At 48.1% G+C, this 22,159-nt stretch overlaps 12 protein-coding genes across 12 annotated transcripts in view; 8 read left to right on the forward strand and 4 right to left on the reverse strand.

Moving 5' to 3' along the window:
- The window catches only part of ASPSYDRAFT_1169928 (ankyrin repeat domain-containing protein), a gene marked incomplete at its 5' end in the record, with an annotated part of 1,531 nt that extends 1,200 nt beyond the window's left edge, over positions 1-331 (forward strand). Inside the window, one exon of the mRNA XM_040840234.1 lies at positions 1-331. This exon is cut by the window's left edge and continues 1,200 nt beyond it.
- A 65-nt stretch (positions 332-396) lies between these two features.
- ASPSYDRAFT_62928 (uncharacterized protein) lies at positions 397-1,437 on the forward strand (the record flags this gene model as incomplete). Its single annotated transcript, XM_040850190.1, has 5 exons — positions 397-555; positions 608-894; positions 943-1,156; positions 1,218-1,286; positions 1,336-1,437. 5 exons carry the CDS (start codon positions 397-399, stop codon positions 1,435-1,437), a joined length of 831 nt encoding a protein of 276 aa, XP_040696026.1.
- A 411-nt stretch (positions 1,438-1,848) lies between these two features.
- On the forward strand, positions 1,849-2,898 carry ASPSYDRAFT_1169934 (uncharacterized protein). Its single transcript, XM_040840235.1, has one exon. The coding sequence runs from the start codon at positions 1,965-1,967 to the stop codon at positions 2,484-2,486; it is 522 nt and encodes a 173-aa protein (XP_040696027.1). The 5' UTR covers positions 1,849-1,964; the 3' UTR covers positions 2,487-2,898.
- A 15-nt stretch (positions 2,899-2,913) lies between these two features.
- Positions 2,914-3,865, reverse strand: ASPSYDRAFT_708482 (uncharacterized protein). Its single transcript, XM_040850539.1, has 3 exons — positions 3,771-3,865; positions 3,539-3,702; positions 2,914-3,458 (listed from the first exon to the last, which is right to left on the reverse strand). Exons 2-3 carry the CDS (start codon positions 3,567-3,569, stop codon positions 3,127-3,129), a joined length of 363 nt encoding a protein of 120 aa, XP_040696028.1. The 5' UTR covers positions 3,570-3,702; positions 3,771-3,865; the 3' UTR covers positions 2,914-3,126.
- Positions 3,866-4,536: 671 nt separating this feature from the next.
- Positions 4,537-5,378, reverse strand: ASPSYDRAFT_52073 (uncharacterized protein). The gene is made up of 2 exons (XM_040848424.1): positions 5,273-5,378; positions 4,537-5,217 (listed from the first exon to the last, which is right to left on the reverse strand). Exon 2 carries the CDS (start codon positions 5,076-5,078, stop codon positions 4,866-4,868), a length of 213 nt encoding a protein of 70 aa, XP_040696029.1. The 5' UTR covers positions 5,079-5,217; positions 5,273-5,378; the 3' UTR covers positions 4,537-4,865.
- Positions 4,746-6,344, forward strand: ASPSYDRAFT_1169944 (PP2C family serine/threonine-protein phosphatase; the record flags this gene model as incomplete). The annotated part of the gene is made up of 4 exons (XM_040840236.1): positions 4,746-5,379; positions 5,442-5,739; positions 5,800-5,884; positions 5,959-6,344. Exons 1-4 carry the CDS (start codon positions 5,240-5,242, stop codon positions 6,342-6,344), a joined length of 909 nt encoding a protein of 302 aa, XP_040696030.1. The 5' UTR covers positions 4,746-5,239.
- A 2,816-nt stretch (positions 6,345-9,160) lies between these two features.
- On the forward strand, positions 9,161-10,118 carry ASPSYDRAFT_52080 (uncharacterized protein). Its single transcript, XM_040848425.1, has 2 exons — positions 9,161-9,493; positions 9,553-10,118. The coding sequence occupies exons 1-2, from the start codon at positions 9,167-9,169 to the stop codon at positions 9,895-9,897; spliced, it is 672 nt and encodes a 223-aa protein (XP_040696031.1). The 5' UTR covers positions 9,161-9,166; the 3' UTR covers positions 9,898-10,118.
- Positions 10,119-13,153: 3,035 nt separating this feature from the next.
- On the forward strand, positions 13,154-13,870 carry ASPSYDRAFT_37467 (uncharacterized protein; the record flags this gene model as incomplete). Its single annotated transcript, XM_040845541.1, has 3 exons — positions 13,154-13,212; positions 13,235-13,342; positions 13,492-13,870. The coding sequence occupies 3 exons, from the start codon at positions 13,154-13,156 to the stop codon at positions 13,868-13,870; spliced, it is 546 nt and encodes a 181-aa protein (XP_040696032.1).
- A 314-nt stretch (positions 13,871-14,184) lies between these two features.
- On the forward strand, positions 14,185-15,755 carry ASPSYDRAFT_52083 (Gfo/Idh/MocA family protein). Its single transcript, XM_040848426.1, has 4 exons — positions 14,185-14,386; positions 14,449-14,762; positions 14,842-14,989; positions 15,062-15,755. Exons 1-4 carry the CDS (start codon positions 14,254-14,256, stop codon positions 15,667-15,669), a joined length of 1,203 nt encoding a protein of 400 aa, XP_040696033.1. The 5' UTR covers positions 14,185-14,253; the 3' UTR covers positions 15,670-15,755.
- A 362-nt stretch (positions 15,756-16,117) lies between these two features.
- Positions 16,118-16,744, reverse strand: ASPSYDRAFT_95761 (bZIP transcription factor; the record flags this gene model as incomplete). The annotated part of the gene is made up of 1 exon (XM_040853160.1): positions 16,118-16,744. One exon carries the CDS (start codon positions 16,742-16,744, stop codon positions 16,118-16,120), a length of 627 nt encoding a protein of 208 aa, XP_040696034.1.
- A 950-nt stretch (positions 16,745-17,694) lies between these two features.
- On the reverse strand, positions 17,695-19,228 carry ASPSYDRAFT_95762 (uncharacterized protein; the record flags this gene model as incomplete). The annotated part of the gene is made up of 3 exons (XM_040853161.1): positions 17,695-18,954; positions 19,009-19,145; positions 19,201-19,228. The coding sequence occupies 3 exons, from the start codon at positions 19,226-19,228 to the stop codon at positions 17,695-17,697; spliced, it is 1,425 nt and encodes a 474-aa protein (XP_040696035.1).
- Positions 19,229-19,874: 646 nt separating this feature from the next.
- ASPSYDRAFT_164954 (DUF2945 domain-containing protein) lies at positions 19,875-20,229 on the forward strand (the record flags this gene model as incomplete). Its single annotated transcript, XM_040843303.1, has 3 exons — positions 19,875-19,923; positions 19,997-20,109; positions 20,164-20,229. 3 exons carry the CDS (start codon positions 19,875-19,877, stop codon positions 20,227-20,229), a joined length of 228 nt encoding a protein of 75 aa, XP_040696036.1.
- Positions 20,230-22,159: the final 1,930 nt, after the last annotated feature.

The following is a 22,159-nucleotide window of genomic DNA, read 5'->3' on the forward strand; positions in this document are numbered from 1 at the left end:
TTGTCTGAGCAAAGACTATGATGGTGTGAATAGGCACCATACCATTGTCGAGCAAATTGGACTGCTCGCTACCTTCAATAAAGGATGAGGCGGCACAACCGTATAATACTAGTTGGTATTTGGTCTCTTCTGCTTGGGTTGCAAGCCTGTACACGATATCTATGACCTCAACAGTGAGGCGGCCGCCCATAGGGATTCGGGAAGCTGGAAGGGAAAAGTGGGAAATAGCTGCCCCCAATCCCCACAGTATGTATAGTAGACCCTGCGGAACAGAATGCCTCCAACGACATCACCCTGGTACGCCCGAATTTCCCACGCAGACTAATTGGTACAGTACTCTCTTGTGAGAACCCTCATTTATGCGACAACGTGCATTCGGCGCTACCTAAACCCATTATGCCCTCGATTGTCACCACTCGCCCAGATGGTTCGGACGGGTTANCCGTGGAAGCCTGGGGGCGGGGACTGATGGTAGGCTCACTAATTGTGATGATCGCAGTAACAGTAGCCAACATGAAGAGGGAGAATCCTCTCCATAAACTGATCGCAGCTGAGGTGCGTAACAGTCCCTATTGTGCAGCGAATATCCCTGATGCTGGAGTGCTAGCTGGTACTCGCCATTTCCCATGGAACTTTCATCTTCCTCCACGATCCGGCCTATGGTTGGTACCTGTCAACTACCGCGATCGGCCTGAATATCTCCTGGTCCTTACACAACTTGATCTCTTGGATGAAAATCCGGACTTACTACGGAAGCTGGGGGACCCGGCTCTACATGCTCAGTTTACTGGCGGTTCAGCCATATTGGATAGTGGAAGTCTATGCGAACTTTGCTTTTTTCAATCATGGTAACCCACTATTCCTGAGGACCCGGCCCCTTGAGCCTTTATTTCGGTATGTCAGACGACCTCAACGCTCTGTGCTACACTGATTCTAGCTTAGTGACCCGTGGTGGATCTTTAATTCTTGCTACCTGTTTTACATCATACAGCGTAGTTACAAATGCCGCTTTCGAGTATTAGTTAGAGTTAGCCCTCGGTTCGGCGTGATAATCCTGTTCATGGCTCTTTCCATCATCTTTACTATTGTTGACACGTGTGCGGTTGTTGGTGCCTTTCATCTCGAGCTTCCTCTAGAAGTCGAGCCATTCTGGAAGGTAATGCAGCACGTTGATTCAGGGGAAAGACATCGCACGCTAATCAGTTCTTATGGTGTAGCTGGCATTTATTTTCAAGTGCCTGAGTGGCACAATCATCCTAGATGACTTTAAGAGTGCGCTAGACCAGGTCGGGCAGCATCATTTGCAAGAGATCGAGCTGCGTTCTTTCGGTGCAGAGGATTCGCAGCACAGCTTATCGGTGGAGCGGCCCGCCCCGGTATATGATCGTCAGGGCAGCGGGTGGTACTAAGATGATCCCAGGGCCTGAAGGTGACTAGGCTAGCCAGTAGGGTGTGACCGTTGCGAAGCATACAAGAGTGTGATACCGCGTGAACAGTAAAGTGCTAGGTATTGCTGGGTGCTTTCTTTCCACATAAAAACCCAACTTAGTCCTTTACAGCCGATCATCGACTGCCAAGTATTTTCTTAGCATTGTTTGTGCCAGCCTCACCTTCGCTTTTATGTTCATTGGGAATTCTGTGGCAGTGATGCTGTATTTAGAGCTCGTTTCACGAACACAAGACAGTTTCTATCTGCGAAAGAATTATAAGGCGATTTCAACTCCGTACTGTAACACTAGAGCTCAACGACCTCGTTTTCGATCCCGCTAATAACCGTAAACCTGCTGCGGATTGAAATGGTCGTCCACAAAAGTTGCTGATCGCCATTACTTCCGGAGTGGCGCGGTAGGAGGGTTATTCGCGGAAGAGTTCATTCAAGTGTCAACTGCTGTGAACGAATTCGTTGAGTCGCAAAAATCCCCATTCATAACAACGGCCGAATCAGTAATCAGAAAGAGCATAAGATGAACTGGAATGCTCCCCCGTCCGACTGTGAAGTCCCCGAGGCAGGATGGGGCTATTCAGAGGGGTTGGCAGATGATATCGTCGGATTTGCAAAGGAGCATGGCTTTCAAATCAAGTATCTTGATTATAGACATCCTGAACATGCGAGCCCTCTCGTTGCTGATGTATATCGCCGGCGGATGGAGCAACTGTGTCGCCCGACGGATTCAATCCTCGTTGAGGGCTTCGCTGTAATGGAGCCGTGGTTATCAATTAGGTACAATCTAACGCCGTTTTGGACAGTGTTCGCCATTAAGCCGTCACTGGACCGGCTAAAAGAGTATTTGGAAATTTGCCACGGGGCAGAAAAGGAGTTCAGAGGCGGATTCATATTTTTGTTTTGCTCTGGGGTATACTCTATTGGGCTTGCGGGGGTGGGTGAATGGAAGAGGCTACTAGAAAGTCACTTTGCATCACAGGACACAGGAAAGGAGTCTGGTAGGGATACAAAGCTGTTGTTGGCAGAGAAGGCCAATATGTGATGCCGCCCAACTTATCACTTGGTGAATTTGAGCAGTACATGACGCAGAATGCTGACCGCTATGAAGTACGTTATAAGGCTTAGAAGACTGCAAGTAAATTAATGCTTTGCTAGTCATCGCTAATAGTCAATTGAGAATAGAGCAAACATAATGCTGGGGCAACTGAGAGTAACTTAAAGGTATTACTAGTTTCTGTTGTCAGTTACATAGTAGCATGACGGAAGACCAGTGCGGATAGAGCCCATCTAATCATGTACACTGTAGCATAACTCAATCTGGCTGTTTGTCATGGGAGCATCAGTCGCTTGGGCGAAACGTTGCTCCACCTGGGCATGGAATGTCGGTTGCTTGGATGGCAGACGACTTTGAAGTCACAGCTCACCTATAAAATTGAATCGGGAATGTTTCCGTCTTCTGAACGTTTTGAGTTGAAAGATAGATCTGGATTAGCTCAGTAAGATGGTCACGCTCCTCGAGAATTTAAATCATGAAGGAATGAACCCTGTCTGCCTAACAGAACGAGATTGAACTGAACCAGCTACAAATACTGCTCAAGAGCATGCGTAAACACCTCTCCCCATTCCACACTACACAATCAGCCATCTATTCAGAGAAGGTGAAGAAACACGCCTAGTGCCCGTCATAATAAGCTTCTCCAACACCTCATACATCCTCTTCTCTCCTCAACACCCAGAGTAACAGCTCTGTGCACCGACTCCGACAGCTGCTGCGCACTAGACGGGTTAAATATAATGCTTCCAATATCCATGAACGTCGCAGCCCCGGCAAGCTCAGTCAGGACGGGCACGCCCTTCCGGTCTCTCTGGCAGGCGACGTACTCGGCCGCAACAAAATTCATCCCGTCGCGCTGGGATGCTATCAAGCAGATGTGGGCGATGCGGTAGAGGGCTGTTAGGTCCACGAAGGGGACGAAGTGGTGCAGGTAAACAATGGGCGAGCCCTTGGGGGTTGCTGCCACCGCTAGTTAGCACACGCCACACCTACCAGCATAGGTAGGCGAAAGAAGCCTGGTAAATGGGTGAAGGATATACAATGCGCGCCATTAATCTTCCCAACAAGCATACTTAGCTCCTTGTTCAAATCTTGATACTCCTTGATAGGACAAAATGATCGGTGATGCGCTGAAGACTCTCACTGTCAATTTCAAAAGCTCGCTTGATGTTCCCGAATTCCTTGCGGATGTTGGCTGGTATGACTGTTTTTCGTTAGTCAATGCTTTGATCTTCGCACTTATCGACATGCTTTGGAAATTGTTTCACTAACGGTCTTCCCAAATTTGCGCCATTTTGAAGAAGTTAGAGCAGGTACTGCAACAGACAGATAGTGAAAGTAGTACTGCGCAAAGCAACCCAAACAAGTTCAGTCACGAAATATTTTAGAGGCAACATATATTTTTCGACCCGTACTGCTTGACTTCAGTACGATGTGGTGAACCAGAAACAAGTCTTCTGTGAAACAAGTCTTCTGGCGATCCTTGGCGCGGAAATAGGTAGTAAGCATTAGGATACAAATACTGAAATATAGGAAAGACATCATAGTGACACACAATAGCGACGAGATGACGGCTATGACTACGTCAAGCGCACCAGCAACCTACACTATGTATAGAGCGGAGCACGCAGACCGAGTATTCTGGTGGCTCGTCCACCATGATGCCAAACCGTCCGAGCTAAGAACGTACTATAGGTCCTTGTCATCATTCCCGGAACAAGACATTTTCAAAGCAGATACCGAAAGGCAACGTTCAGATTCCCAAAGGCACGATCCACGCATGAACCAGAAAATCCTATCCTTTTACGAAGACCACAATGTCTCGCCAATGCACAAAATATTAGAAAGAGTTGATTGTAGCCTCTTTGTCTCTAGAGTAATTCCGAAATGACGAAGCGGACATGTTGGCCAAAGACGCGGTTGGCCTTAGAGGGACATTATCCGTTCCGGCGCCCTGTTATCCAGGAAAAAGGATTTTCCGAGTAGTTAATTATAAACAGGCTGATGGCGACGAGCAACGTCCAGCGCCTCGCCCAATCCGCCGCACCTCATGAAACTGGGGATATTCGACGTGGAAAATAGACAATTCTGACGATAATTGGATGCCCGACATAATAGGTGCCTCATACCTTTACGTCGACCGTTCTTAGGAGACAGCAAACTTTAATCCGGTCGTTACGCGATGCTTGGTCACCCCGTCGGAAACCTGGTCAACATAGAGTGGAGAGGGTTTTAGACTGTTTCGTTTTCCTCGCCATCCTAAATTAAGCGACATTGCCAGATTTTTACTACTATAAGTACCTTTCAACATCAATTTTGAGCGAACTCTCTATCTTAGGGGCAAGAATTGGTTAGAGCATCTATCAGCTACCGAGAACCCTCTTCGGCTTCAACAATGTGAATACTGGAGAAAAAGTAGGATAGTCGAATTTTTGGCCCTCCCGAATCAGGCACGAGCAAGACTAATGGCAGATCCTTAGCGGCGCACATGGAAACGAGGGGAAGTGAAGTAAGCAGCAAGACAATTCGAAGGAGTTCGTCGGTGATTAACCGGAGACTTGCGTCTCGAGATTTGCGCATTGTTACGTCACTGAGCCGGAACCTTAATAGCATGCATCTACCCACATGAGCATGGAAGCAAACCACGCTGGTGGCAGTTCTGCACGTGCGGTAGTCTACAATGGGGACCGTAATCCTTGAGGGCGCAGGAGGCAGCAGTGTTCGAGTCCTATTTCCCTCAAATGAACTCCAGCGAAGTGTTAATGATAAAACAGGCTCAAGGATCTCGGCCGACACAAGAGGACCGATTTAGTTTGTCGTTTCCTGGTGATTTTGCAGCTACGAACAAGGACTTTGTACTGTTCCTTATTTGTGACGGACAGTATGTCTCCAATTTCACTCGTCGACTCTGCGCCAACAAGGCAATGGTATTAACTTAGGCAGCTGCTCAGAAAAGGTAGCGGAACATGCGAACGAGCACCTGCCGCGTCTGATCGTTCAAAGTCCTGCACTTAGGGATGAAGAGTACGAGAAAGCCATCATACTGGCTATGCAGGAAGAGGAGGATCTTCTTCTGAAAGAGTACAATGCAGGCCAGGATGAGTACGCCTTTTCTGGTACGACGGTGGCAATTTCTCTTGTGGATTTGACCAGCGGTCTTCTTACGACCGGCAACCTCGGGGACTCGCATGTCGTACTCGGGGAGGCAGACGAATTATCCGATGTGGAACAAATGCAAATAGTACGTATATTCCCTGATAGCACATGTCCATGGAAGCTGAACGCAAGTGTCTGGGCCTAGACTCGTCTGTCCAAAGGACACTCCCCTGCCGACCCCAGCGAAGAGAAGCGCATCGCTCAAGCCGGAGGGATTATCAACTGGAGAAGTGGATGCGCCAGAGTAGGTCAGTTTCTAAACCAGATATAGTGCAATCACTAGACGATGCTCATTGAAGGTTAGGGTCGCTCAACATGTCTCGGACTCTTGGAGATCTACAATACAAGACTCCTCTCAACAATCGTGACTCGGCTTATCTGTCCATATCACAAGAGAGGGCGGCAGACAAAAACTATAAGAAGAAGGAAGATTTCCTGTCCAGCGACCCTGCCATCAGTCAAGTCCGCCTTGACCCAACCCGACGTTATACCCTATTATTGACTTCAGACGGCGTGACAGATACACTGGACGATTCTGCCATCGCAGGTCGGGCAGCTACGTTATTCTGGGAGTCGGCGAAAGGAGCCAAAGGCGTCGCCGATGAAATCACAAAAGAATCAACAATGCAGCCGCGGAGCGATAATGCTACTTGCGTTGCCGCCTTCTTTAAGGGCAGCAAATGTCTCTGATGACAAGGTACAGCTCTTTTTTTTTTTTTCTTCGCAACCCTTTATTAGCTCCACCGTGATCGAAATTAAGAATCTAGCCAAGCTACCCAGCGCGGTGGCAACCACGTCCGATGCCCTCATTTTACGAACCCTTCAAGAAAAGCTCTCGGTTTGGCTCAATATCCTGTATTGCTCTATAGTCATCGCCGCGCACTGGTACCAGAAGTGAGCATGCCTTCCGCAGCGCATCGTTGGCTCCAGCATTGCTGGCCATGGCGTGTTGGCTTGTCTGGTATCGTACTGCATTATTGAATATCCGCAGGCCGGAAAAGCATCCCTAAATCCCTAAATCCGCACTTATTCGACAGGCCTGTGTATAAGAGATTAAGGATTAAATATACCCGTTAGATAATTGAATATTCAATTAACTAATATATAATTCTTCACTGTTGTGCATGCCTGTTCCGTCTTCTTACAATATGGCCCCATTGTATAATAAGTAAAGGACTGGAACCATGACAGCAGCTGCAATGCCCAGCAACGCAAGTCACCACATTACGCCTAAACGCTTGTACATCGAGATCGAAGTTCCATCATCATGCCACCAAGGCACAAGCACCGGAAATCAACGAGTTCACAACCCCGCTCGTTCCACATTCTCATAGCTGAACCTCGATGACGATGGGCGTTGCGGAGAGTAGCGTATTAGCTCGGGACATTCTCGCCAGTTGTGAGCGTGCTGAGAATGAGGGTAAGTCAAAGCTGGATGATGAGGCATTATGGCGTAATCAAGTATTATCGCCGCTTTCCTGGATTGAGACTATGGTTAACGCGCGTTTGCAGGATACGCTCAAGGCCGTGAAGAACATTTATAAGTACCTTCCCAAGGATATACGGCCCAGGCCCCGACAGTCTACCACTAAGAAGGCCATAGCTCGCTCTTCACCGCGCCTGAATGTTCCTCAAGTCATCCAAGAATAAGGTTGATTTATTCTTCTACCAGGTTATGCTGGTGGAAATCAATGAACTAAGGCGAAGCCTATTTGTCCTGATACCCGTTCGTCTTAACCAACATTGGACCCGACAGTTACATTGCCCTCACGCCAACCCGTGCCCACTGGCGATCAGATATCGGGAGTCCTCATCTATCCCTCGCTTCACCGGGAGAGCGCCCCACATTGCCCTGCCGTCAAAGAGTCCTGCCGAGCTGATGAAGAAGATGATACGTTGCGTGTAGAATTTTCGGAGTAAAGGTGGGCCATCATTTAAGATGCCGCGAGCTTGCAGGTGTAATGGTGCGATCCCTAGTAAGGCGCACGGTTCGTGATTGATAACAGTCTGCAGCAATTGGCCGATCCTGCCATGTGTGGATACATTTAATACGTATTTTGGAATGTTAACTTACTTTGAATTTCGAACTCCAGCACTCCAAGCACCGCGCAAATGTTGCCAGTCGACCAGAAAATCAAATGCGATGCCTTGGCTATTGTTGTACATCCTATTCAATGAGACATATACATATACGCCCTCAATTAAGTTCATCTGGTTGCATCATCCTAGTGCGGAGGACACTTTACATTTCACGAACCATCAATGATTGACAAATCACAACAGTAGACCGTCATCCGAAAATCTTATTAGCCAGCGTGATCCTCTTGAGAACCGATTCGGGGGTGCAAGCCTGACAAGGTTAAGATACCAGACGACGATAACCAATACCGCCTGACATAATTATTTCGGATTGCATCAGCACATACAATCTATAACCATAAGCTGCATCGTGCGGTAAAATATAGCTCTCACAATACTTCAGGTCAATCCTGGCATTCCCCGCTTTACTCCTGGCTCTCCAAAGGCGGACCAACAGAGGTCTGCGGTTTTCCAATGGTGTGCGAAAGATGGGGAAGAATCTTAATGCCGGTCCGTTGCAAAACGCTTCCTCTACTAAATATACTGTGACTCGCCACCATGCCAGTATTGAGCTGATTATCCAGAAGTAAGAGTAACCATGAAATCACAAATAACCGCCTGAAGGACGGTGAGTCATGACTCGTCAGCCCACAACGCCGTATAAGCCATTCATTGGCGCTGAATTGCGTGCCAACTACTCAGCCCTGTGACGACGATGAGGACTGCCCGGGCCGAGCGCCAAGAACCGCGTCCCATTTTAATGGCGCGGATGGTTCGTGCAGCTCTGAACCATGCACGATGGGCATGGAAATAATAGCAAGCCGAATACCATCGCCGAAACGGACGAAGAGACTTAACACTCAAGGCAATCCGGAGTAATGAATATACGCGAGCCCTATAACCTACACTATGTATAGAGCGGAGTACACAAAACCTCTAGCAGACTAAGTATTTTGGTGGCACGTCCACCACCATGCCAAACCGTCCGAGCTAGGAATGTCATCGTTATCGAAGCAAAACATTTTTCTCTGCAGATACCGCAAGGCACCGTTTGTGACGGTAGTGAAAACGCCGCACAGCCAAATGCGGACTTATGATATCAAAACTACTACGCTGGTCTAGACGTCAACGTCTTGTTCTAAACTGTAATCTCCCCGTTGACCACCCTCGTAATTGTTAGCCCCTAATTGGTTCCCGCGCTGAACCAGCACCCAGGGCCGTCATGATGATGACGCTGATTAAACCTCAACCCTGACAAGCACCAACAAATCCACGCCTTGTTTAGTGGTCAAATTTTGTTTTCCGCGATCGCATCAGCCGGACTTCACCATGTCACCATGACGCCCAGCGTTAACTCCATAAAGTAGCCGTAGCGGCCGTCCATTCTATCGAAGGGCACATCCAAATATATTTCCAACACTACCCAGTCCAAAATGGCCATCCGCCTCACTAATTCAATTCGCTTCCCAGTAAAACGGCCCATACTTACTATCCAATACCGCTGCATATCCCAATCACCGACAGCCATGTCGTCCCGCATCATCAACGCAATCAAAGATGATCACCGCGAGCTTGAGGACTACTATAACAAGATCCTCACAGCCAGCACCGACAAGGAGAAAACCCAATGGCAGAACCAATTTACCTGGGAACTTGCTCGTCACTCCATTGGCGAGGAACTTGTTGTTTACCCCGTCTTCGAGAAGAGTCTCCCGGACGGCCGTGCTATGGCAGACAAAGACCGCAAGGAGCATTACGGGGTACACAATTTCCCAACCTAAACCCGCCAACTAAGCAGCCCTGTCTAACCAACCACCAGGTTAAAGAAAAGCTTAAGAAGTTCCAAAACATGAAAGCCTCTAACCCCGAGTTTGAACCAACAATCAAATCACTTATGGCCGAACTCTCCGAGCATATCAAAGAAGAGGAGGCAGAGGATCTGCCCAGGCTCGAGAACGCGATTTCCAGTACTGAGAGCGAGAAGCTGTCCAAGTCATTTGGCCGAACTAAAATGTTTATACCCAGTCGCTCGCATCCCAGCGCCCCGGATAAGCCGCCGTTTGAGACTGCTATTGGCCTTCTGACGGCGCCAATTGATCATCTGGCTGATATGTTCCGCACTTGGCCGCATACGCGTGGGATGCCGAATCCTTCTACTAAGTAGCTATGTGCGAGTTGAGCGTGGCGTTGAGGTATTTGTAGCCTATGAGCAAGGCATCTTGCTACAGAAGTTATTCCCTCAAATGTTATTGTTCTGCATGTGAGAGAAGTTATAACATAACGGGCCCTCTCGTTCTAGCATTATTCAGTTTCCAGGGATGAATGAGACGGAAATTATAGGAGACTATATTAGTCAGTGAGAAACGTCCTTTAGTAATAAAACCAGGTAAGAGAACTGTCTAAAATTTGCCTATTTGTCCAGATATGCAGACAATATTCAACATCCTGTATATGTGTCCTGTATATGTATATGTAGGTAGTGCAGGGGAAAATAAGGGGCCAGAAAAGAGGGCCAAAAAAGCGTTTAAAATATCCATAACTATAAGCTGGACGACACCGATCTATATGTCGACCTTTAATAGTCCTGGCCAGAAGAGCTGCTATTGAGCATCGTAACAACTTCAATAACATCACTGGGTTCAAGAAGATGCCAGCCCGCTTCTGTTTGTTTCGAACTTGCGCCAACGGTGAGTTTTGCTTGGAACAAGCGAACAAGTTTGTGCTTATACAAAACTGCGAAGGGAAAGGTTTGGCTCTGTTCTTATCCCCTGCTTGAGGCCTGGGATCAACAATGATGATGTCGTGAGTGAGATCATGGTGATGGTGTGGAGTTTGGTGGGTCAAACCTCGACTTGTGGGTCTGTAGGGTCCAAGAGAGGGCGCCTAAATAGCAGTTGTAAAGATCATGGATAGTTCCCGTTTGTTCAGAAGAAGAATTGCGATTTCAGTATGGTATTTCTGATCACTGACGGGACCGTCAGTTTGGATCTGTCAGTTCGGTCAGGATGGGGTTTCGTTTGTACGATGTTAGCGCGATGCACGTCATCCTTACCCGAGTCAAGATTCAACAAAACCGCGGTTAGAATAGTGGCTATGTGCCGCTAAGGCATACAGGGACATTATTCAAGTTCTGGCCCGTATTCCGCAAGCAGATAATTTGGGGTGATTTTAAGCAGTATGGCATATCATTGTTCCCATGAACCTACACACCCGATGGGCTGCCGACGACCTATCATTTCTGGTTTCCGTGATGGGTATTATGGGACCATCTCTCCTTGCCAGGCAGACCACCTGAGGAATTTATGTAGGGTGCTGATGTCAGGATCTAAGGGCAAGGTATCCGACCGGCAGATAGGCGGTTATCACTGTTTGTGTGGGTAAGTTGTTGAGGCGTCAGAATGGAACAACATGGTTTCTACTGCGGGCAACGCGGAAACATTAGGTCCAAAAGCCCATTCAATAAAAATCAGACTAATTGCCAATCAAGGTCAGAGAAGGATACAGCTACATTCATGGGCGCGGGAAGCATCACATTTAACCCTTCTAGTGCGCAGCAACTGTCGGACTCGATCTACAAGGCGGCGACAATGAGCCTCGAAGAGAAGGAAAAGAGGTATTTAAAGTTGGAAGAATTTATTGCTACTGTACCAGTACCAGGTACATTTTTCTTTTCCTTTAGTATACGTCAGTGGATCTAATTGACAGTTTAGTGCTAAATGGGGCGAGAGCTTTACTAATGCTCTTTCGGGGTATGCATAGATCTTTTACTCGTGATGGCGAAACGAGATGGTTTTCCAAGCGAGAATTCTTTTTACATAATTTGGGGACTTACAAGTTGTACGCATATATCTAGCAATGGTATGGCGATTTTCAGTTTTAGCATACATACGGCAGAAACGATCAAAAACTTACGGAAGTGAGGGTCCCCGGAAATCAACCATCAAATAGTTGGTTTACCCATGGAGTCTGGCATCCAGATGACACCAGAGGAATTTCAAATTGTACAGTATCACTTGACCACTCTAGAGAGCATTAACAGCCTCAGCATGGCTCCGCTTGGCCGTATACGCGAAACTCGAGACCCGTGATTGCAAATCCAATGGTTATATATTGCATACCTACCAGGGGTGAAGGCCTCAAGCATTACGATGGATAACCCTATTACCGTACAGTATCTGCACCGCTTCTGTTTTCTTTCCACATCGCTTCCCCACCACTAATGCAAATATCTTCGAAGCTCCCGAAGCATACATCACTTATTTTTAAGACGCCTTGTCTCAGTTAATTTGATTCGCCGCTGCTATCTCGGATGTCATCTATCTCTCAGAAGTGCGCTTACCGCGAAGATGAAACGCCCATTTTCCTGTTCTGTTCGGGTCTGTGAAGTCGACGCCGGATTGGTAGTGCAGGATGGGCCAAGCGATGCTATCTGGATTGGGTCGGTTAGTAAGTCACATAATCGTTGCCGTCACCACAGCACGAGTGGGAGAAGGGGGAGGGAAACGCGTACTCGAAGACACATTATAATGGCTATGCGCGAGCTCCTCGTTGAGGAATATCCCCACTGCGTCTTTATCTGCCAGTGCTTTGGTGACTTCCTTGCGTTCCTCGGGGTCTTCGATGTTGGAGCCTGGCCAGTCGAACCAGCGCACGTTAGTGGACTTGTTGATCCCTGATAGTGCAGTAATGAGGCCGCCGCTGGATAGTGTCGACTCGAAGCGGCCATCTAACTTCTTGAGCAATGGGTGGAGGCGGTTGGAGGCGATGGCGAGCTGACGCTTCTTCTCGTCGGCGTTTTCGCCATGATAGGGTATTTGCTTCCTTCTTAGTCTAGAACTATGTGTTCTGCAGACTTGGAAGGTCTTACCTTTCGACAGCGATATTGTCTATTCACATGCACTGGTTTCCATTTCAATACTGATCACGGACCTGGGTTTTAAGGAAAGTTACGAAACGGTCTCTCGTCGATGTGAGGTATACGGGGGGGACTGGTTTCGGGCTTGCCTTAAGGCTGAGACCCTGAATCTCAAATTTAACGTGGCTTATCTTTGTCTATCTAGGAAAAAGCGCCGAGACTATTGTTGTCAAGCTGAAGTCTCAAAGCACTTTTGATGCCCAGACCGCGTGATGTGTCGATGACGTCACAAGGCAGGACGACTCAGAACGGTGCAATCCAACTGCTTTCCGTTTCCTTTTCTTTAATGAAGACACAAAGGTTCACCAACTCTGGGGAGTCTCAAGTATAGGAGTAAACTATAGGCCCCAACTGATGTAGTGCTGACGGTCTCGATTTTAACACCACCAGTTGTAGCCAATTGTATAAAATCCAGCACAATGACTGATAAAATTCAGACAAACAGGTTTGCCACGTTGAACTCTTGCCATCGGAAAAGCGTATGCTAGATCTGATATTGGACAGAATGGCTGATAATATCCTTAATCAGGCGCAGGGATATGTGCCTTGTGACTCGTCGACGACGTGAGTATTGCTGAACAGTTAGGGCTGCCAAACACCATCGCCCAGTCGGTCGAGAGAATAAGGGCTCGGAGGGCCAGAGTCAGGATAGCGGCCCAGGTGTCAACCGCAAGTCCTCGAACCCGTTGAAGAGGTATGGTTCCGCGTCTTCCATGCTGTGCAACGTGTACCGTGTCATCCTCTTACGTGTTCACTCTAATCATGCCATAAGCTCTGCAGCTCGATATACCTTTCCTCCTACTGCACTGTCAATAAAACAGCCATTGACACTTGTACTTACAGTCCAATATCGATACAAAATGAGTTTCACAACCCACCCGTATCCTCCGCTTCTCATAGTACGGCGTCACTCACTCTCATGATTCACCAACAAAAACTAACCACGCACATGATGGTCATTATTGCCGTCCTCGGCATCTCAGCCGCCTACTACCTGCTGCAAGGTAACAGCTCGCGCGACAAGCCGCCATTAGACCTGGGCAGGCCGCCGTCAGAAGTGGGCAAGCCGGCGACGAGGAAGGCCCCGGCGGGAGTTGGTGGCATGGCGTCGAAACAGGAGGGGTGGGATAATGCGGATCCGGGGAATAGTGTGAATGGTGAAGACGAGACGGAAATAGCAAAGCTTAAGGGGACAGTTTCAACTAAGAGGCCGCAAGAATAACTTAGTTAATGGAAACGCACCTCCCCTACTATTAAGGAGATATTATTGTGCACTCATCACTGAAGACACTCTCAAATATTGACTCTGAGAATATCGTACTGCTGAAGCACTTCTTCTGAGGACCCTACGATCCCATGGAACGTATACTCCCCGTATCCACAATTATCGCATGACGGCGTCCGGCCACCCTGAGATATCCGGGTACTACGGAGTACGGTATATCTGACGTCAATCTAATGTCTTCTCCATTGGAAATAACTGAAATGATTGTAAAATATCCGCCGCATAGTCACTGTATTTATAAATCTGTGTCAATTTTATCCCAGTATCCATCAGGAGTCAACTATTCCTAAGCACATAGGCAACACCATAAGAGGGACACCATGGCCCTCGTCGTTCAAACCGCAACATTCGCCCACCAATACCTCTCCTCCTTCCTCTACAACCAACCTATTAAATCGCCCGATTCTCTCAATGTAGGCGTTCTGTCCTCGGCACAGATAAATCCCGCTGCGAGTAATGCCGCCAATTCCTTTCCCAGACTCCATTACAGCCCCAAGATACTAACCCTGAGCCAGTAATCCACCCAACAGAGACCCATCCCATTATCACCCTCTATGGCATCGCATCTCGCACCGAGACCACCGCTCAATCGCAGGCAAAGAAATACAACTTCAAAAAGTCCTATGGGTCTTACCAGGATCTCCTTGACGACCCGGAGATCGACATCGTGTATATATCGACGCCAAACGGACAGCACTGCGAATGGGCGACTAGAGCTTTAAACGCCGGGAAACACGTCTTGTGCGAGAAGCCGTTCACAAGTAACGGCCAGGAGGCCAAGAAGGTTGTGCAGTTGGCGGAACAGAAGGGGTTAGTTGTTGAGGAGGCTGTACGTTTCACTTCCATTCTCCCCCTTCCATGTTTATCTTTTATATAAAATGGAGCGAGCGAGCTAACATAGGGAACGGTTCCACTGGCAATTCCACCCCGCGGCTCACAGATTCCGCTCGATCCTCGAGTCCGGAAAGTACGGAAACATTCTCCGCACGAGTGCCCTTATGACAGCCTCCCCTGGTGTTCCGGAGGGCGATATACGCTGGCAGTATGACTTGGCTGGTTTGTATCCCCCATCCTCTTTTGAGGCTCCATTACAACCTGAACTACATGAGTAACTGACCACATCCACAGGCGGCTCAGCAATGGACATGACCTATGCGCTCTCATTCACCCGGTACGCATTGCAAACCGGCCACCCAAAAATCATACACAGCGTAACAATGCGACCCCACGCCCAGGACCCGCGCGTCGACGAAGCAATGTACGCATATCTCACATTCCCAGCATCCAAGTCCGTTGGCGGCGGAGACGTCCAGAGCCAGATATACACAGACATGGCGCGATCCTGGGTCGGCAGAATAGTCCCCAAATTCTGGGAACTGCCGTCAATTGAAGTTGAGACTGAGAAGGCGGTGATATATTTCTATAATGCGATGATGCCGCATTTGTACCACTATATTTCGGTACTGGAGAAGGACTCGGGCAAGCTGGAGTATTGGAGGCAGTATGCGGGCGGCCCGGTTTGGGGCGGTGTTGAGACCACCGGAGGTGTCGGGGGGAGGAAGGGGTGGAGTACTTATCGGTGGCAGTTGGAGGCGTTTGTTGAGAGGATTAGAGGCGGGGAGCCACCTTGTTGGGTGGATAATTGGGATAGTGTGGTGCAGATGGAGGTTATTGATGAGTTGTATAGAGCGGCTGGGATGCCGGTTAGGGGGAAAGGGGTAGGCAAGCAGGGTTAGTTTAGGGCTCTGGGAACCTGCCTATGGTAACTTAGTGGGGTAGTAGGCTCATCTGTGAGAAATAAACACTCGATAGTCCAAATGAGGACCATCAAATGTATTTCAACTTACGGATACATACAGCCTCATCACAGCTATTCACTCAGTATATAAAGGATAGGCTTAATAAAAGATAGGATATACACCAAAGGCTGCGAAAGGAAGAGCGGTTCGATAGAAACAAAACCACTAAGAGATACCCATATGGATGTCAAAGATGTTCGCGTCAGGCGGCTGCGCAAACATCTGGTGGTCCATCATGGGCTTCTCAACACCGCATGGCGAGCGCCTCGTATCACCCATGTTCATTGAGATATGGTGTGGGTGTCCGTGGAAACCCCCGGAGAGGGCAACATCGAGCCTGAGCCCTGCCCGTGGCTATGAGCACCCTCGTTGTCTGGTTCACCAGTTAGGAAGAGGAGATAGAGTCGTTCTTCGTCGCCTGTTTAACCATGCGGCCAAGGTAGAGATTAATGGCCTCGTCCTCGCACCGTGAGCGCATGAGGATCTGATTCTTCAAAGAAAGTAGTTGACTGTGCAAGGTTTTGGTTTCAACTTCGAGGCTAGACCGTCTGCGAGACACTTCCTGGAACCGGTCCTGAAGCTGGTCTGTCTCCCGCTTCTTCTTCTGAGGCGATTTGCTGGCTGCCGCGCGGTTCCGCTCTTTATGTTTTGCACGCTTGTCTGTATCACTGTTCTGCCAGCGCAGCGGAGACGAGGATATGTTGCTGCTCATGTCCGAGAGTTGGCTGACCTCCGGGTCGTGGCCGGCAGCGCCACAGCTGCTGAATGAGAAGGATGCGAAGCTGGGCACAGATGGGTGTGAGTGCAGAAACGGTGCTGCTTGATCCGTTTCGGTCTCGATTGACTCTTTGCGACTGTCATGCGGGGCTGTTCGGAGAACGCGGTTGCGGAGGCATGGTTGGTTGACGTCGTTACCTTCACCTTGGAAGTTTGGTGCCATGGCCTGCACGGAGCCTGTCTGGCTGGATAAAAGTTGCATATATGGCATTCCCATGTCTTGGTGCTGTTTCATTGTTCTAGTAGCGATAGGGAAATGGACTCGGGAGAGAAAGTGTCGCCCACGTGTAGGGACTCCGGGGCAAATTGACGAGTCCTAGGACAGATCAGTCTGGTAGAAAGCAGCAGCCTGAGTGGACATTCTGCCGATTCGCAAAAAGGGTTCTTGGCTTCAAGGTTTGGCGTGCGTAGTAAACCAGACTCTGCGTATTGGAAACCTCTCCACTTCTGAAACTCGACCCCCTCGTGTTGGCAATAGAGGAGGGATTGTTCGAAGCAAGTCTCCTTCTGACGAGGATGATTCTTGGAATACGTACACTCTCTGAGGGAGAGAAGCTCAAAATAACAAGAGTCCGCGCAGGTGAACACGGATGAAACAACGGGCCTCAGATCATCTCGGTGGATGCGGTCACTACAAAAATTGGACCCAAGTATCAAGCTTAGTTTGGGAGAAGGATATTGTAAAGTAGGCGACTACATCATGCTTCTCTGTTAAAGGGCGAGAATCTTCGGTTTTGTCTGGAAACTGCAAAGATTACAACAAGGAATGTCTAGTCCATCTCCAAGGACGTATAGCTTGGCAGCATTCAGTGCGAAAAAATTCTTTTCGTTCCTACTGTGGAACATAGAACGACTAAGATATACCCTTTCTGCGCTGTTGACAATCATAGATAACTATTCATGCGACTATAACTTGTTGGAAACTGGAGCAGGACCACGTTACACCTGTTGCACTTAAGTTGACAATTTCGCCTGTCGCTGGCGAGAAGCTAAGCTAAGACGTCCAATGCGTCTGCGCGATGGCAGACACAAGAGGCATTGGAGATGACTGTGAACGCCCAGGGTTATACAGTCCCTGACGCCTACTCCTCTACTGCCAGACAGACTCGGTAAGCTGAATTGAGCGTGCAAGCAAGGTTTCGGGAAAAAAGCATATGGAAGTATGAATGCATTCACTTCTCTAGTTCATAATTTAGGCGAAGTTAAGGCCGCTATCACCGCAGCCCCAACCCCAGAACCATCCTCCGCCGTACATAACTGTACTGGATCTTCCCCCTCTGGGAATTCCAATATCTCCCGCAGAGCAGAAACAGCACGCTCCCGAAACCTCGAGTACTTCCCAAATGCCGCGCCGTCCACGCCAACTACACACTTTCGGAGACCCTGCTTCCTGAACAGCGCGGCAATCCCACACGCATATAGCCTCGCCGCGCGCATACACACAATCTCCGCAAGGAGACAGCAAGCCCTAAGCTCATGTGGCCGCGCTGCAATCCCATAGGTCTTCATCAGGATATTCCTTGCCTCATCTATCCGATGTTCCTCATTCCCATCAGCCTCCATCTTCGATAACGACTCTGAATCCATCGTATTTCGTTGTCTCAGCCGCCTAATATCCCAGCCTGCAAAAAGACCAACAGACTCATGCAGACGTACAAGAAGAAGCCGCAGTATCTCACCCAGGTACATCCCGGCAATCATCTTTTCATACGTCTGCTGACCAGGATGCGCAGATTCTTGGTCAATCTCCAGATCAACTGACACGCGCGGGAGGACCTCATGCCCGTTATCAAAGGCGCCATACTCACAGTTTATCACGGTCATTGCATCGGGCGGCAGATTGTACTCCGCAATCTTGGGGATCGCGCTGCATCGCTCCATGTATGCGGCGTTGCAGCCCGTACTAAAGATACTCCCAATCTTGGTATCGGGATTGCTGTACGCAGATGCCATCAGTACACCTGTTGTGTCATTGACAAGGGCCACAACCCGCACTGGGATGTTTTTCTCCTGCAGCACATTCTCCAATTGACCCACCACGTCGTGTCCCTCGACGCCTGAGATATCAAGCCCCTTTGTCCATCTCTGCAACACGCCGTGTCGGATATGCGCCTGCGTAACCGGATACGAAAACGTGAACGCCAGCGGGAGCTTTTCTTTGTCTCCTAACTCGGATCCCGGGCCCGGTTTATCACGTTTATTCAGTCCATGCTCGTTCAAAAACTCACACAGCCTATCCGCAATGAAATGCCATAGCTGCTCGCCTGTCCCAATGAGCAAATCCGTCGGAAGTCTATAGCTGCTCTGCGTGAGCTCGTATCCGCCACTTGGAGCTGTGAGTTCCGCGTCGCAGACTCGCAAATTTGTGCCGCCCATGTCAATTACAATGTATTGACCTGTTTCTTGGCCTGTCGGAAGGTGCATAGCCCAAGTGACGTTCATTGGCTACAAGCTTGTCAGATTGTCTACCCTTCTTCGTGGAAATACTGAGAAGCGTACTATTTCGCTACCGTGCTCTGCGAGTCCACGTCCGAGTTGTTGGATAAAATGGTCGGTGATGCGCTTGAGAGTCGCGCTGTTGACTGTGAACATTTGCTTCATGTCGTCGATTTTCTTGCGGATGTTGGCTGGAATGACTGCCTCTTGTTAGCAGTGTTATGCTTATTGATTTCTCAGGACTTATCTGCTTACGATTTTCTTGGATCCGCCCATTTTGCATGATTTTTTTAATGTAAATTTGTACAATATAGTAATATAATCAAGCAAGTTCACGTTGAATTAGTTAAAATATAGTCAAGTGTAAAGATATCTTGAGAAGCTCTACTATATTTTTTAATACTCGATATTACTTGACTTCAGCCTGACATGGTCCTTAAGGGTTGATGGGACGCATCTCGATTCCTCACTGGCCAAACTGATCTAACTGGTGTGATGTAATCAACGCGACAGGGTTATGATGACTCCAAGTAGGATCATAAATTGTCTTCTTTAAGGCTATCTTATTCTAGTGTTATGATCATAGACCAGGCTGGCCAGCTTACGTCCGCCTCCCATAAAGAATATCATTTCAGCACAAAGCGCGCAACGTCATTATATGCAATGGTGCCTTACTGGTTCCACTAGGACACATGCAATGGTGTTACTGCTGTCGTTGCTGTCGCCGATTGAATACCTTGAACTCACAAGCAGGATCCATGATCAAGACTCGGGCTCACTGAGCTCACGTCACACTTTCGTGATACTGGTCTTGGTGTCAAAGAAAGATGACTCCCTATATTTCAGTCGCCTGCCATCTCAGCGTCCTGCTATGAAAACGGCTGATAATAATTACACCAAATCTTTCATCATCACCGCTCCTATCCATAATGCCCCGCTATACGAACGGCCAGTCGGTCCAGTACAAGCCTGTTGGCGGTACGTCAGAAATCATAAGCTTCGAAACCCGAGGAAAGCAGAAAGAGATGGGCTAACAGGCTACTAACCCCAGGCCCGGAGTCACGCACGTCAGTCAGCACCGGCACCATCAAGTCCGTGCTTACCGAGCCGGGCAATCAGGCTGATCGATATGTTGATGCCAGCGAGGGAAATCCTAGATACGAGGTGTGTATATATTGCTAGCACATTTATCTGACACGACGCTGAAAGTTATCCAAGATTGAGAACAATAATACCGGCAAATTAACTACCGTCTACGAGGGAAACATTCTTGGAGAAGCATAGGGAATTATACGCCTGACATCTGGTTGGGATAAGTCTGTATTAAAGAATATACGTGTTGGATGAAGATAAGACTTCTATGGCTATACGCTTGGTATTCAAGAGAAAAACAACTATACTTTCTACTTTTAAGTATTACAGATTGATGTACATGCTTTGCGTTTAGATAACGAGACCTGGAGAATCTAAAGGCAGTTTGACTGAACAGCTGGATATTGAAAGCGTGGCAAGCCCTCAGCCCCAGCCCCGCGCCGAGACCGAGAATGGCGTTCTCTTCCTCAGCGCGACACAAGCAACGTAATGGCGATATGGTAGGTTATAGTAAGGAAGCTAAGATGTAGCACTTTAGAAAACAGTCGAAGTTTAGCTGCCCGACCTATGATGGCTGAATCGTCTAGTACATCTGTCACGCCGCCTGTAGTCAATAATAGGACATACTGTCGGATCTTCTCAAGGTGGACTTGACTGATGGCTGGGTGGCTGGGCAGGAAATCTCCGTTCTTCTTATCTTTCTGTCTGTGGCTCTCTCTTGTGATGTGGACAGATGGGCTGAGGCCAATGCTCTTTCAGGGTATGCATATAATTGTTTCTCTAGACTGCGAAACGAGATAGTTTTTTCTAAGCGGGAACTGTTGCGTAAGTAGGCCTCGCAGGTTGTACGCATTTATTTAGCAGGGGGATGGCGATATCCAATCTTCGCATTACTTAACGATTTAGTCCCTCTGCTGGGCATGTGGACCGGGAACTCTAGGGCCGGAGTCTGGTTGCAGAGAAGACATACGCAGACATATTGGCACTTAAAATAGACTTCTATAATTTGAAGAATGAGAGGGGCCGATATGTTATAACTTCTCTCACATGCAGAATAATAACATTTGAGGAAATGACTTCTGCAGCAAGGTGCCTTGCTCATAGGCTACAAACACCTCAACGCCATGCTCAACTCGTACATAACTACTTAGTAGAAGGATTCAGCATCCCAGGCGTATACAGCTAAGTACAGAATATATCAGCCAGATGATTAATTAGCACTATCAGAAGACTAATAGCAGTCTTAAATAGTGGCTTATCCAGGGCACTGGGATGCGAGTGACTAGGTATAAATATTTTAGTTCAGCTAAATAACTTAGACAGCTTCTCACTCTCAGTACTGGAAATCATGTTCTTGAGCCTGAGCAGATCCTCTGCCTCCTCTTTGATATATTCAGAGAGTTCGGCCATGAGTGATTTGATTGTTGGTTCAAACTCGGGGTTAGAGGCATTCATATTTTAGAACTTCTTAAGCTTTTCTTTAACCTGGTGGTTTGTTAGACAGGGCTGCTTAGTTAGCGGGTTTAGGTTTAAGAAGTTGTATACCCCGTAATGCTCCTTGCGGTCTTTATCTGCCATAGCATGGCTGTCGGGGAGACTCTTCTCAAAGACAGGGTAAATAACAAGTTTCTTGCTAATAAAGTAACGGGCAAGTTCCCATGTAAATTAGTTCTATTATTAGGTTTTCTCCTTATTAGTGCTCGCTGTGAGGATTTTGTTATAGTAGTCCTCAAGCTCGCGGTGATCATCTTTGATTATATTGATGATGCGGGATGACATGGCTATGGGTGATTGGGATATACAGCAGTATGAAGTAGTAAGTATAGACTGTTTTACTGGAATATGGATTAAACTAGTAAGGCAGATGACCATTTTGGACTGGGTGGTATTTAGAAATATATTTGATTGTGCCCTTTAATGGAATGGACGGCTGCTACTGCTACTTTATAGAGTTAATGCTGGGCGTTATGGTGATATGGTAAAGTCCGACTGATGCGATCGAGGAAAACAGAAATTTGACCACTAAAAAAGGCGTGGATTGTTGGGTTAGAGCCATCAGGTTAGTGCTTGTCAGGGTTGAAGTTTAATCAGCGTCATCACCATGACAGCCCTGGGTGCCGGT

Source organism: Aspergillus sydowii (genome assembly GCF_001890705.1).
Source record: "Aspergillus sydowii CBS 593.65 unplaced genomic scaffold ASPSYscaffold_22, whole genome shotgun sequence".
Classification (NCBI taxonomy): Eukaryota; Fungi; Ascomycota; class Eurotiomycetes; order Eurotiales; family Aspergillaceae; genus Aspergillus; species Aspergillus sydowii.